At 38.7% G+C, this 13,001-nt stretch overlaps 1 protein-coding gene across 3 annotated transcripts in view; it reads left to right on the forward strand.

The window, feature by feature from the left end:
• Positions 1 to 13,001, forward strand: part of TEX10 (testis expressed 10) — a 54,736-nt gene that overhangs the window by 5,143 nt on the left and 36,592 nt on the right. For all 3 annotated transcript variants that reach the window (XM_008067256.2, XM_021717175.1, XM_021717174.1), the window contains exons 3-5: positions 1,288 to 2,000; positions 2,400 to 2,643; positions 9,622 to 9,734. In XM_008067256.2, the coding sequence (XP_008065447.2) occupies positions 1,288 to 2,000; positions 2,400 to 2,643; positions 9,622 to 9,734 (1,070 nt within the window). The remainder of the gene's footprint in view (positions 1 to 1,287; positions 2,001 to 2,399; positions 2,644 to 9,621; positions 9,735 to 13,001) is intronic.

Below are 13,001 nucleotides of genomic sequence, written 5' to 3' on the forward strand. Positions count from 1 at the left end.
CCACTGCACTCCAGTCTGGGCAACAGAGTGAGACTCCAACTCAAAAAAAAAAAATGAATTCTGTTGTATGGTTAGGTCACATTTTGTTGGTCATCCAGCAGTTGATGAATGTTTGGTCTATTTCTGCTTTTTTTGACCTTTTTGAATAATGCTGTATGAAAATTTGTGTACAGATCTTTGTGAGGATATACATTTTTCTAGATTTACTTTTTAAACTTTGAAGGTTAATTAATATCAGAAAGATCTTTAAAGTTTTTTCATCCCCCAGAGATTACATACATTATTCCACAGACAAAATTGTCAAGTAGTATACTCTGAATAAAACTCAAACACTTTGTTAAAGACTTAAAACAGGCAGAGGCTGGGCATGGTGGCTCACACCTGTAATCTCAGCAATTTGGGAGGTCGAGGTGAGAGAATTGCTGGAGCTCAGGAGATCAAGACCAGCCTAGGCAGCATAGCAAGGCCTCATTTCTACAAAAAAATCAGAAAAATTAGCTGTGTGTGGTAGTGCTGCTCCAGCTACTTGGGAGGCTGAGGTGGGAGGATCTCTTGAGTCCAGTGAGTCATGAGCATGACATTGCATTCCAGCCTGGATGACAGTGAGAACCCCAACTCAAAAAAAAACAAAACAAAAAACTAGGAGTATATAAGTACAGCTACTATGTTTGGTACATAGTAACCTTACATAAATGGTGGTGGTGATTGCTGTAACTTTAGATTATAGAGTTAATGTAAAAAAGAGAAAATTCTGACTGAAAATTATTTAATTTTTTAAAAACTAAAAGTATTGTAAAGATAAAACTATTTCTGCTCTTAACAAAAGCTGTGTTTAAAATATACTTACTGAGTCGGGCTTGGTGGCTCAGCCTGTAATCCCGCGCCTTTGGGAGACTGAGGTGAGTGGACTGCCCAAGCCTGCGGGTTCGAGACCCTCCTGGGCAGGCAAGACCTCATCTCTACAATAAAATCAGAAAATTAGCCGGACGTGGTAGCGCACGCCTGTAATTCTGGCTACTTGGAAGGCTGAGGTGGAAGGATCGCTGGAGCCCAGTAGGTCGAGGCTGCGGTGGCCGGGAGCGGCCACTGCACTCCAGTCTGGGCGACAGAGTGAGACTCCAACTCAAAAACAAACAAACAAAAACCAACAAAAAAATAAAATATACTTACTGAAGCAGTTTCTCCAAGGAGTGTCAGCTTTTTAGCATAGTTTTAGTTAGTATGTTTATCTGAAATGATGAAATGTGCATATATGTATACACCTAAAGTCTTTGTTTTTATTTTTAGGATTTGCTGTCACAGATGCATCACTACAATGCTGGGGTTAAACAAAGTGCTCTTCTTGGACTTAAAGACCTTTTGTCTCAATACCCATTTATAATTGATGCACACCTTTCAAATATATTAAGTGAAGTGACTGCTGTGTTTACAGATAAAGATGCTAATGTACGATTAGCAGCAGTTCAACTTCTTCAATTCCTGGCCCCCAAAATACGAGCTGAACAAATTTCTCCATTTTTTCCTTTGGTAAGTGCCCATCTCTCTAGTGCCATGACTCACATTACTGAAGGAATTCAGGAGGACTCTTTAAAAGTTTTGGACATTCTGCTGGAACAGTACCCAGCTCTAATTACTGGCCGTAGCAGTATATTGCTTAAGAATTTTGTAGAACTTATTTCTCATCAGCAGCTGTCCAAAGGACTGGTAAATAGAGACAGATCCCAGTCCTGGATACTTTCTGTAAATCCTAATCGGAGACTCACTTCTCAGCAATGGAGGCTGAAAGTCTTAGTGAGACTCAGTAAATTCCTTCAGGCCTTGGCAGATGGATCCAGTAGGTTGAGAGAAAGTGAAGGACTTCAGGAACAAAAAGAAAATCCCCATGCCACTAGCAACTCCATTTTTATCAACTGGAAGGAACATGCCAACGACCAGCAACACATCCAGGTTTATGAAAATGGGGGTTCACAGCCAAATGTCAGTTCACAGTTCAGGCTACGGTAAGAAGGTTTTCAGTTATGTCCACACTCAGTTTTCCTATTTTGAATTATAACTGCTGACCATTGATGGCTAATGGTGGGAAGACATACAATTGTCTTTCTTTCATAGTTTTCATGTGGTTACTCATGATTTGATTTGATTTACTGATGGGAGGAGTCATTTGAAAGAATATTAACTTATTAATTTATAGCAAAGCCTATGAGAGTAAAACTTTGTAATCTTTGTTGGCTTTGTCATCTTAGAATTTCATTTTTCTTGCTAGTCTTGATCAATGTAATTATCAGTTCATGGTGTTTCCTTTTTTTGGTGCTTTATATTTAAGATTTAAATTAAGCAAGGGATAATAAATATTTTTTAATCATTACATCGCCCCCCCCATTCTTACCCTTCTTTATTAGGTACCTGGTTGGAGGACTGAGTAGTGTGGATGAAGGCCTGTCGTCTACTGAAAACCTGAAAGGATTTATTGAGATAATAATTCCATTGTTAATTGAGTGCTGGCTTGAAGCTGTGCCTCCACAACTAGCTGCTTCTGTTGGAAATGGTATAGAACGAGAACCTTTACAGGTTATGCAGCAAGTTCTTAATATTATTTCTCTTCTCTGGAAACTCTCTAAACAACAGGATGAAACTCATAAATTGGTGAGAACTAATGTGTTCTTTATTTTTTTAATAATGCCTTTTATTATAAGTGGGAAAATTAGAAATCCGTTTATTATTACTAGTAAGTTGTGTATTTTTTAATGGTAACTTGTTTCTTTTGCACAAAACTGTAAATTATAGTACTTTTTCTGAGATTATTTAATTTTTAAAAAATGAAATGCATAACTCATTTGCTTGGTTCCATTTGTTTTTATTGGGTATAATTCACAGAATTACAATGCATTGTTTATGGCAGATTAAATGGGAACATTTTAGTTTCTGAAGGTCTCTTGTAGGATTAAAAAGGTTGCTTATGCCTGGCTCGGTGGCTAATCCTGTACCCAGCACTTTGGGAGGCCTAGGTGACTGGATTGCCTGAGCCCGTGGATTTGAGACCCGCCTGGGCAACTTGGCGAGACCTCATCTCTACAGTAAATCAAAAACTAGCCAGGCGTAGTAGCTGTATGCCTGTAGTTCGGGCTACTTGGAAGGTTCGCTGGAGCCCAGCAGGTCGAGGCTGTGGTGACTGGGAATGTGCCACTGTTCTCCGGTCTTGGCGACAGAATGAGACGTCAACTCAAAAAAAAAAAAAAAAAAGTTGCTTATTGAGTAGTCTCTTATACTTGCCAAGTTTAGCAGAAGTTAACCAAACTGAAGACCTTATATCCAGGTTGAATTGTTTTAGGTATTGTGCACATAATGAATGTGGCATATAGTGTATGCTACACTTCCGCTGTGCAACTAAGGAAGAACAAGCTGTGAGATTAAATTGGTGCTAAGTTAATATGGTGGCACACTTAAAAAGGGCAGCTGCAAGGAGTGAGATTTTAAAGCTTGAAGCATCTGGTTTACAGAATTCCTTTAAGGATTTTGACGAGGCAGGTGTGAATCCTTAAAGATACACACACACAACTGAGAAGGCAGCTTTTTGTTTTTGTGTTTTTTTTATTTCAAGTACATGTTTACAGTGAGTCATTATGCAGTCATTATAAGTCATAAAATAAGACCAAGGATAAATTAAATAGTATTTGATAATTTTAAAGAGCACTATGGAATTGTATTGAGGTATGTATTTTAAGATCTTGTTCTATTACTGTTAACCTATTACTCATCATCTGTAGGGATGTTTTTGGGCTTGCTTTTTCAAATGGGATGACATTTTATTGATTACAGTTTTGAGCCTTTATATCTTGTGATGCATTGCACATATTGGCAGAAAGTTAATCATGCTTAGAGGTATAGTGTATGATTTTGAGAAAGCAAAGCTTGTTTCCAATATGGCAGTTAATTTGTGGTGCAGGTTTGGGGCAGTAGTAATGTATACAGTTTCCTAGAAAAGTATATGTTGTCTACAGCCTCAAATGGATTTATTACTATTTGAAAGACCGGGGTAGAAAATAAAAATAATAATATTCAACATGGATTTTCAGTACATCTTTCTTTCATTTCTGTAGAGCCAAGAAATAAAAATTCCAAGCTGCTTTGGTGTTTGGCTGCATATGAGTATCAGTTAACTTTTATTTCTTGCTTTGGTAGTGGCATTTGTATTTGTATAGACTAATAGGTCCAAAATACAAAATCTACAAATTCATTAATTGTGCTAGTTTTGGATTACCTATCATTTGGGTAGCACTTATAAAGAATCTAAATACTGCTTTAATTTTATGGCTATTTAAAATGGTCTGGACTGGGCTTGGTGGCTCAGCCGTAATTCCAGCACTTTGGGAGATTGAGGTGAGGGAATTGCCAGAGCTCGTGGGTTCAAGACCAACCTGGACAACTTGGTGATATCTCATCTCTACAATAAATCAAAAAATTAGGCGTGGTAGTTCACACTTATAGTTACAGCTACTTGGAAGGCTGAGGCAGAAGGATCACTGGAGCCCAGAAGATCGATGCTGGGGTGGCTGTGAGCATGCTACTGCACTCCAGCCGGCGCGACGGAGTGAGACTCCAAATCAAAAAAAAAATAAAATAAAATAGTATGCTTTAGAACTGGTTTGTGCTATTATGACATGACTATGTTTATTAAGCTCATAACGTAGAATACTAAGTTTAGAAGACTGCATAGTCTGTTGAAAACCAGGATATTAAATTGAGATAGTGCATAAAACGGAAATAAACTGAGGGAGGATGGTTAATTCAGATAGGAATATTATTTAAAGATGTCCACTGATAGAATTCCCTAATTTACCCTGGCAGATATATGTTGAACTGTAATAACTTGATAAGAACCATTGCTTTAGAGACAAAGTATAAAAATGTAAATTGCGCTGGGCATGGTGGCTCACGCCTGTAAACCTAGCATTTTGGGAGGCTAAGGTGAGAGGCTTGCCTGAGCTCATGGGGTTGAGACCAGCCTGGGCAACTTGGTGAGACCTCATCTCTACAATAAATTAAGAAATTAGCCAGGCATGGTGGCATGTGCCTGTAGTTTCAGCTACTTGGAAGGCTGAGGCAGAAGGATCACCTGAGTCCAACAGATCAAGGCTGTGGAGGCCATAAGCGTGCTGCTGCACTCCAGTCTGGACGACAGAGTAAGACTCCAACTACAAAAAAAAAAATTAACCGATGTGGTGGTGCATGCCTGTGGTTCCATCTACTTGGAAGGCTGAAGCAGAAAGATCACCTGAGCCCAGCAGGTCGAGGCTGCATGGGTGAGAGTGAGACTGACTTAAAAAAAAAAAAAAGTCGGGCTTGGTGGCTCAGCTTGTAATCCCATGCCTTGGTAGGCTGAGGTGAGTGGATTGCCTGAGCTCGCAGGTTCGAGACCCACCTGGGCAACTTGGTGAGATCTCATCTTTACAATAAATAAAAAAAAAAAATTAGCTGGGTGTGGTAGCGTGCGCCTGTAGTTCCAGCTACTTGGAAGGCTGAGGTGGAAGGATCGCCGGAGCCCAGCAGGTCGAGACTGTGGTGGCTGGGAGTGGCCACTGCACCCTAATCTGGGTGACAGAGTGCGAATTCAACTCAAAAAAAAAAAAGTAAATTGTTAACTGTATAAAATTACATTAAACTGAATTTTAATTAAAAATCTGTTTCTTAAAAAAAATCATTCCTAGTGTTAATTCTTCTCTTACTCACCTCTTTTTATTGACCGCTAGTTAAGATATTGGGTGACCTATAACAGCCTAGTCTTCAGGAAGAAGAAAATGGCATTCCTTGGTCTTATACTCAAGTCATACACCACAGGCTGAATTGTAACTCTTAGGAATCTATGGATTTTCCTATTGATAAATTGGCGTCTGGGTCAGGTAGAGTCTTAGGACTTACAACATATAGCTAGTATTGAAAATGAAAGTACAGTTAATTTTTAAATTTACTATAGTTTTTAGGGTCCTGTATGAATAGCATCAGAGTCAATATTATAATTGTACGTTGTAAGAAATTTGTTGTGTCTTAGCTTTTGTATTTTCATGCTTGGCTGGCTTCTTTTCTCTATATGTCTCATTACTTTTCCGATAAGGATTAGAGTTTACAACCAAATACACTCATTTGCAGTCATGTTTTTTGGGGTATTTTTTCAAATCTTTATTGAGCATCAATAAATGTGGCTATTTAAATTAATTAATTATTACTGTTGTTATTATTTGAGACAGGTTCTCACCCAGACTGGAGTGCAGTGGTGCAATTTTGGCTTACTGTGGCTTTTGCTTCCTGAGTTCAAATGATCCTTTTACCTTAGTCTCCTGAGTAGCTGGGATTATAAGCACGCGCCACCATGCCTGGCTAACTTTTAAATTTTTTGTACAGCTGAGGTCTCACTGTGTTGCCCCGGCTGGTCTCAAATTCCTAGCTAGGCTCAAGTGATTCTTCTGCCTTGACCTCCCAAAGTGCTGGGATTACAGGCATGAGGCATGACACCCAGCCAGGGAACTAAAATTTAAAATTCAATTCCTCAGTCACACTAGCCACATTTCAAGTGCTCAGTAGTTACATATGGATAGTGGGTAGTGTATTGGATAGTGCAGATATAGAACAGTTCCATTATTGCAGGAGAGTCTTTTGAATAGTTCTAGGCTCTCATAATGCAGAGATAAACATGATTGATATGGTGCTTACCCTCATGGTGCCAACCATCTGCTGGAGTTGATAGACAGTAATAAATAATATACTGTTAGTGTAGGAAGAAACATGAAAGTAAAGCAGGATGTAAAGAGTATGTACTGAAACAGTAAGGGGAGCTGTTTTATTTTATTTTATTTTATTTTTGAGTCGGAGTCTCACTCTGTCACCAGGCTGGAGGGCAGTGGCACGCTCCTGACCACTGCAGCCTCAACCTGCTGGGCTCCGGCCATCCTTCCACCTCAGCCTTCCAAGTAGCCAGAACTACAGGTGTGCACTACTACACCCGGCTAGTTTGTGATTCATTGTAGAGATGAGGTCTCACCAAGTTGCCCAGGCAGGTCTCGAACCCGCGGGCTCAGGCTGAGCCACTGAGCCCAGCTGGAAGCTGTTTTAGATAGGTTGTCAGGAAATGCTGTCTTAGAATAAGACATTTGAATGTCATGGAGTGAAGTAAAGAAGCAAATCTTGTAAAAGTCTATGGGAGTAACATTCTCGGCATAGGGAACAGCAAGTTCAAGCTGAGAACAAGCTTTGCATATTTGAGGACGACAGGAAGGCCTGTGCAGGTGAGGTACTGGGAGAATGGTAGAAGAAGAAGGAGAAAAAGAGTGACAGTGGCCAGATCATGTGGGCCTCAGTGGCCCTGGTAAGGAGTTTGGATTTTAACCTGAGTGTGGCAAAAAGACATTGGAGGGTTTTGAGCAGAGGAATGATATGATCTGCATTATGTTTATTTAACTCTTTGTACTCAGAGACCTCTCATGGATCACCCATCAGCAACTTGACTGTAATTTTTTAGGAAATAGTGAAAAATGAATTCTTTATATTAAATAGTATAGCATTGGAACTGATTATTTTATTGTAATGATATTTGGCTTGTAATGGAATTTTGGACATTGGGGAACTTATGACAAGAAAATCAAAATTTTATATCTTATATTATTCTAATGTGTGGTAATGTGTGAAACAGTCACTGACATGCATTGTAGGTTCTTTGATACATGTGCAATAGTAATTTGATGTCTTCCACCTGGTGTTTTTCGGTTTGAGCAGATAATGCAGTCTCATTTATATTATATTAATATTATATTACATTAATAATAATGTAATTTACTGTCCAGTCTTTTGTTCAAAGAAGATGTGGAAGCATGCACTTGTGATTCCTGAATACCACTTCTCAACTGATTGTTCATATATTCCTTTTTATTTGCTTTTTCATGCAATTTGAATGGAAAACTCCAAGGAAGCATACATTTAAAAAATATATGTTGGATTTGCAAAAATAGAGCTCCCGTGTGCTCACTATCTTCCACTAACAACCATTATCTCTGTGAATGACCAGTCCTGTCCTACATAAACATACAGAGGGTGCCAAAAATTTGTATACACATTTTAAGAAATGAAAAAACTATTAAAATGGTAATACTCAATATATACCAAGAACACAAGATGAATACAAGTCACATTTGACTTCTGTAATTACAAGAGGTACTCCAAGTGTTTACCATCAGCGTCCAGACACTTCTGATTACAGAGAACTACTCCAGAACTTGTTGCTGTGTGTAGCCTCCAGGATTTTCCCTTTTGCACACCACAAACAGTGGTGTATGCCAAACTTACCTAGAATGCATGCAGTTGTTAGGGATGTTGGAGGTTCTGTTGAATACTCGCATCTCCATTGTCAGTTTGCTTCCATAGTGTTCTTGAATTTCAAATACCACTTCAAAATGGTCTTGTGCTCATTGAATGACAACTGTGCATCTGCCATTTTGTTTGTCCTGTCACATGGTGATGCTAACATTCATTTGATTAACTCCATCTTTTGAGCAAATGGCATACTACACAATTTGGCCATAATTCAATTCAACTTCAAAAAAGTAATACATAGATAATATCTCCTTAAGATGTGTATACTTTTTTTGTCCCCCCTGGTGTTTATGTATGTATGTGTAGACAGATAGATAGATATGCTCATACCCTTTTCCCCTTCCATCTTTTCTTTTGTTTTTTTGTTTGCATTTGAGTCTCACTTTGTTGCCCAGGCTGGAGTGCAGTGGCATTCTCATGACCACTGCAGCCTTGACCTGCTGGGCTTAGGTGATCCTTCCACCTCAGCCCTCCAAGTAGCTGGAACCACAGGCATGCATCACCACATCTGGCTAATTTTTTGATTTATTGTAGAGACTAGGTCTCACCAAGCTGGCTAGGCTGATCTTGAACCCCTGGTCACAGGCAATCCTTTTACCTCTGCCTCCCAAAGTGCTGGGATTACAGGCGTGAGCCACCGCGCCTGGCTCCTGTATCATTTTGAAGCATGATTTATGTTTTTAAAAAATTGTCCTAAGCAGGTAGAGGCTGCGGTGGCCGTGAGTGTGCCGCTGCCCTCCAGCCTGACTGACAGAGTGAGACTGTGACTCAAAAAAAAAAAAAAGAATCGTTCTCTGTGTGGAGAATTGACTTTTGGGGAATTAGAGGAGAATCAGCGAGAGACCAGTTAGGAGGCTATTGCAGTAATTCAGGTGGTACCGTTAATGGGAAATAATGGAATTGTTGGGAAATAATTATGGTATAAATAAAACACCAGGAGGAAAACTTTCTTGTGTGTTTTGTAAACATTGCATTAGTGGTTCAAATTCAGAATTTTCTTAAATTGCATTTACTTTGCCTTTTTCTCAGACAGCAGATACAGTGCAAGTAAAAATAATTAAGTACCAAAAGGATCTATGGATGAAAATTGATTGTTTCCTAACAGTTCATTCTGATTTTAAAGTTTATTTACACATTGTATCACTGACTGAAGGTGACATTATAATGGAGCATTTATTATTTGACAAGTTGTCAGATTTCTTCAAGTTTTATTGGCTATTTTACATTTTTTTCTTGTAAATATTTTAAATCTTATTTTAATAGGAGGCCTGGCTTCGAAAGAATTACCTTATTGATTTCAAGCACCATTTTATGAGTCATTTTCCATATGCCTTAAAAGAAATAGCCAAGCACAGAAGGAAAGAGACAAATAAAAGGTATTGTGATTCTTTTCTACGTTATAAACTTGGAAAGCTGATTAACCTGAAATTAACAGAAAATAATTAGCTTTAATATGGAGCTTAACTACACTGCAAAGTATTTATATTTATATCTTATAAAAATGAAAGTAGCTGTATGACTGATCTTGGACAAGTCACTTTGGGCCTTGGAATTAACAATTTTTTTTTAAAGTCTGCAAAATGAATGTTTTAGATGAATCTATCAAATTATGTTAATATGAATTTAATAAAAGTTGCTGAAATGGTTGGTTTATTTGGGTGAAGTACTATATAATTAATTATTGAATCTCTGAGCTAGAGTATATCTTGATGGTTGTCTAGTTCTGCTCCTACTTATGCATAAAAACCTAGTAGGGAAGCTAATATCAGTATCAATATCCAGAGGGATAATTGGAGAAAAAGTCAGAAAGAAAGTAATGGATTTAGAAGATGGAAGTAAAAAAACTTGTAAGCCTAGAAATTATCCTAAATGTTTACTTCAAGTAAGAATAGATACATGTGAGAACAAGTTATGTAATAAAATTTGGCAACAGGTACTAAATGCAACACTAAAACTGGTTTCCCTAAATGAGTAAATACTTGCAAGGGGTTTTAAAGTTTGTCAAAAGGTTCTTAAACATCAAAGGGAACTGACGTGGTGGCTAAAACCTGCAATCCCAGCACTTGGGAGACCGAGGCCGGGGAATTGCCTGAGCCTGCAGGTTCATGACCAGGCCGGGCAACATGGTGAGACCTCATCTCTACAATAAATTAAAAAAAAAAAATTAGCCAGATGTGGTAGCGCGTGCACCTGTAGTTATGGCTACTTGGAGCCCAGCAGGTTGACTCTGGGTTGGCCATGAGAATGCCACTGCACTACAGCCTGGGCGATGGAGTGAGAATACAACGGAGGAAAAAAAAAAATCAAAGGGAAGAAACTAGCTAGAAAATCATGAGGTTCTTTGAGCAGGGTTCAGAAGATATATTCAGAAGAGATATGGTTATTGTAGGTGTAAGAGTTTTTCATTCACTCCCTAAGTAAATATTTATTTTGGCTGTCTACTATGAACAAAGTATTGTGATAGAGATAACCATGTATTTTACTCCTTGCTTTTCTAAGCAGTTTTATTCTACAGCATAAGGTAGTGTGTCAGTGTCTAATCAGGTAACAGAAACCAGGTCAGGTGCAGTGGCTTAAGCCTGTAATCCCAGCACTTTGGAAGACCGAGGTGAGGGAATTGCCTGAGCCTACAGGTTCGAGACCAGCCTGGGCAGCTTGGTGAGATCTCATCTTTACGATAAATCAAAAAAAAATTAGCCGGGCATGGTAACATGCACCTGTAGTTCCGGCTACTTGGAAGGCTGAGGCGGAAGGATCACTTGAGCCCAGCAGGTGGATGCTGGGGTGGCCGTGAGCGTGCCACTGCACTCCAGCCTGGGTGACAGAGTGAGACTCCAACTCAAAAAAAAAAAAAACACCAGTGATTTTTAACAGAATTTAATATCAGTAATTGTTAAGAAGGTATTCAAGGAACAGTGAACAGTAAGGTGTTATGGAGGTAGCAACTGTAGAAACAGCTACTGTCTCTAGAACTGGGAGAGCAAAGAAAAGCAAAGAAACTTAGAGGAAGAGAGCCAAAACTGGCTTCTGAGAAGGCATGCTGTCAGCTGATGCTAATGTCTTCTGCTCAGAGGAAGGACCTTGTACTAGTACTCTGAAAAGGGTTCTGACTGGCTTGTGCTGGGGTTTCTTAGGGGCTCGGTGGTGCTGGTTCTGTGTCAGGAAAATTGCATATTGGAATCATCCATGGCTACTATAATGAACTGCTAGTCGCCTGAAGAACAGCTGCTGATTGACACTGGCAGCAGTAGGAAGCAAAAACAAAATTGGAAGCAATCTGAAGAGTGACCCATTGTCCTCCTATAGCTTTCAAGTTTTATTCTACATCCCTTTTGGCAGAGCTTAACAAGAAACCAACTGCAAAGGAAAAAAAATGTGGCTCACAGAGACCCAGCCCTAGCACAAAGTGGAGTGTAGAGGGTGAGTTTGAAGCTGAGAAACAATAGCTCAATAACTGACAGGATAAGTTAATTTACATATGTAATACAAGGCAGTGTATAAGTATTATGAAGATTACACAATTGAATGCTATAGGAACTCATAGGAAGAGGTCATTAGGATAAGCAGAGTTGTATTGAAGAGTTGTATTTGAACTGAATTTAAATGTGGATATGATTTCAGCTGGAAGAAATGCAAGGGATGAGACTATTTGAACTAGAAGAGTAAGCACATAAGAAAACTAGGTAATGGAGAACATGGACCTGAGTCTGAACTGATTTCTGCTCTTCTTTGGCCTTGATGCTGGAAGTAATTTTTTGCTTCTGGAGTTCATTTATCTTTCAACCTTATTCCTTTTGGCATTGAAGACTTTTGGTTGAGTAAGAACTGTTTTAGGAAGATTAATCTAGGGTGCTTCTGGAGTTGTAGGGGGCAGAGTGAACCAGACACTTTTTTGAGCACGATGTTAGATTTTTTTTCACCTCATATAATTTTCTTAACAGCAAATGTTTTTATTCTGGGATTTCTAGGCAAGCTTCAGAAAGTCCATTGACCCTTGAGATATTAACATAGAATTGTACATATGTGAAAATGGTTCTGCTAAGGAGTTCCGTGCATAGTTTTCATCAAATGATATTAAATAATGGTTAGAATGTTTATAATTTAGTAGACAGTTAAATGTAAATAAATTATCAAAGAGTATACAGGTATACTATGATCATTCAACACATTTATTAGATACTTAATATGTGCAAGCCACTTACTATACTAGGTGCTGAGCATTTAGTGGTAAAGAAAATAGGTAGGTACTAGTTCTCATGGAGAATAGTCTCATGAAAGAACCTGTTTACTTGGCTTGATCAGTGACCAGCTGTGATAAATATAATGAAGGAAGAGTTTAGGGTAATATAGGAGTATATAATAAGGAGCTGGTCCTGATCATTCATGGTATGAGTACTGTCCTAGGGAAGGCTACCCTGATGAAGTGACATTGTGCCGAGATATAAACGGTAAAAAAGGAGTTAAGCTGATGAGGAGGTTGAGATGGTGAAATTGTGGGATTTTTAGCTAAGATGGATTGCTGATATAATTAACTACTCTTTATAAAGCTCTTTCAGTGATTTTTTTGGGGGGTGACTATACAGGCTACTCTTACACTTCTGTAAATACATGCATTAAATGCTTAGCACATAGCCTATGGAGGA

The sequence above is a fragment of the Carlito syrichta genome, unplaced genomic scaffold, assembly GCF_000164805.1.
Source record: "Carlito syrichta isolate Samal-C Ts95f unplaced genomic scaffold, Tarsius_syrichta-2.0.1 Scaffold309451, whole genome shotgun sequence".
Lineage (NCBI taxonomy): Eukaryota > Metazoa > Chordata > Mammalia > Primates > Tarsiidae > Carlito > Carlito syrichta.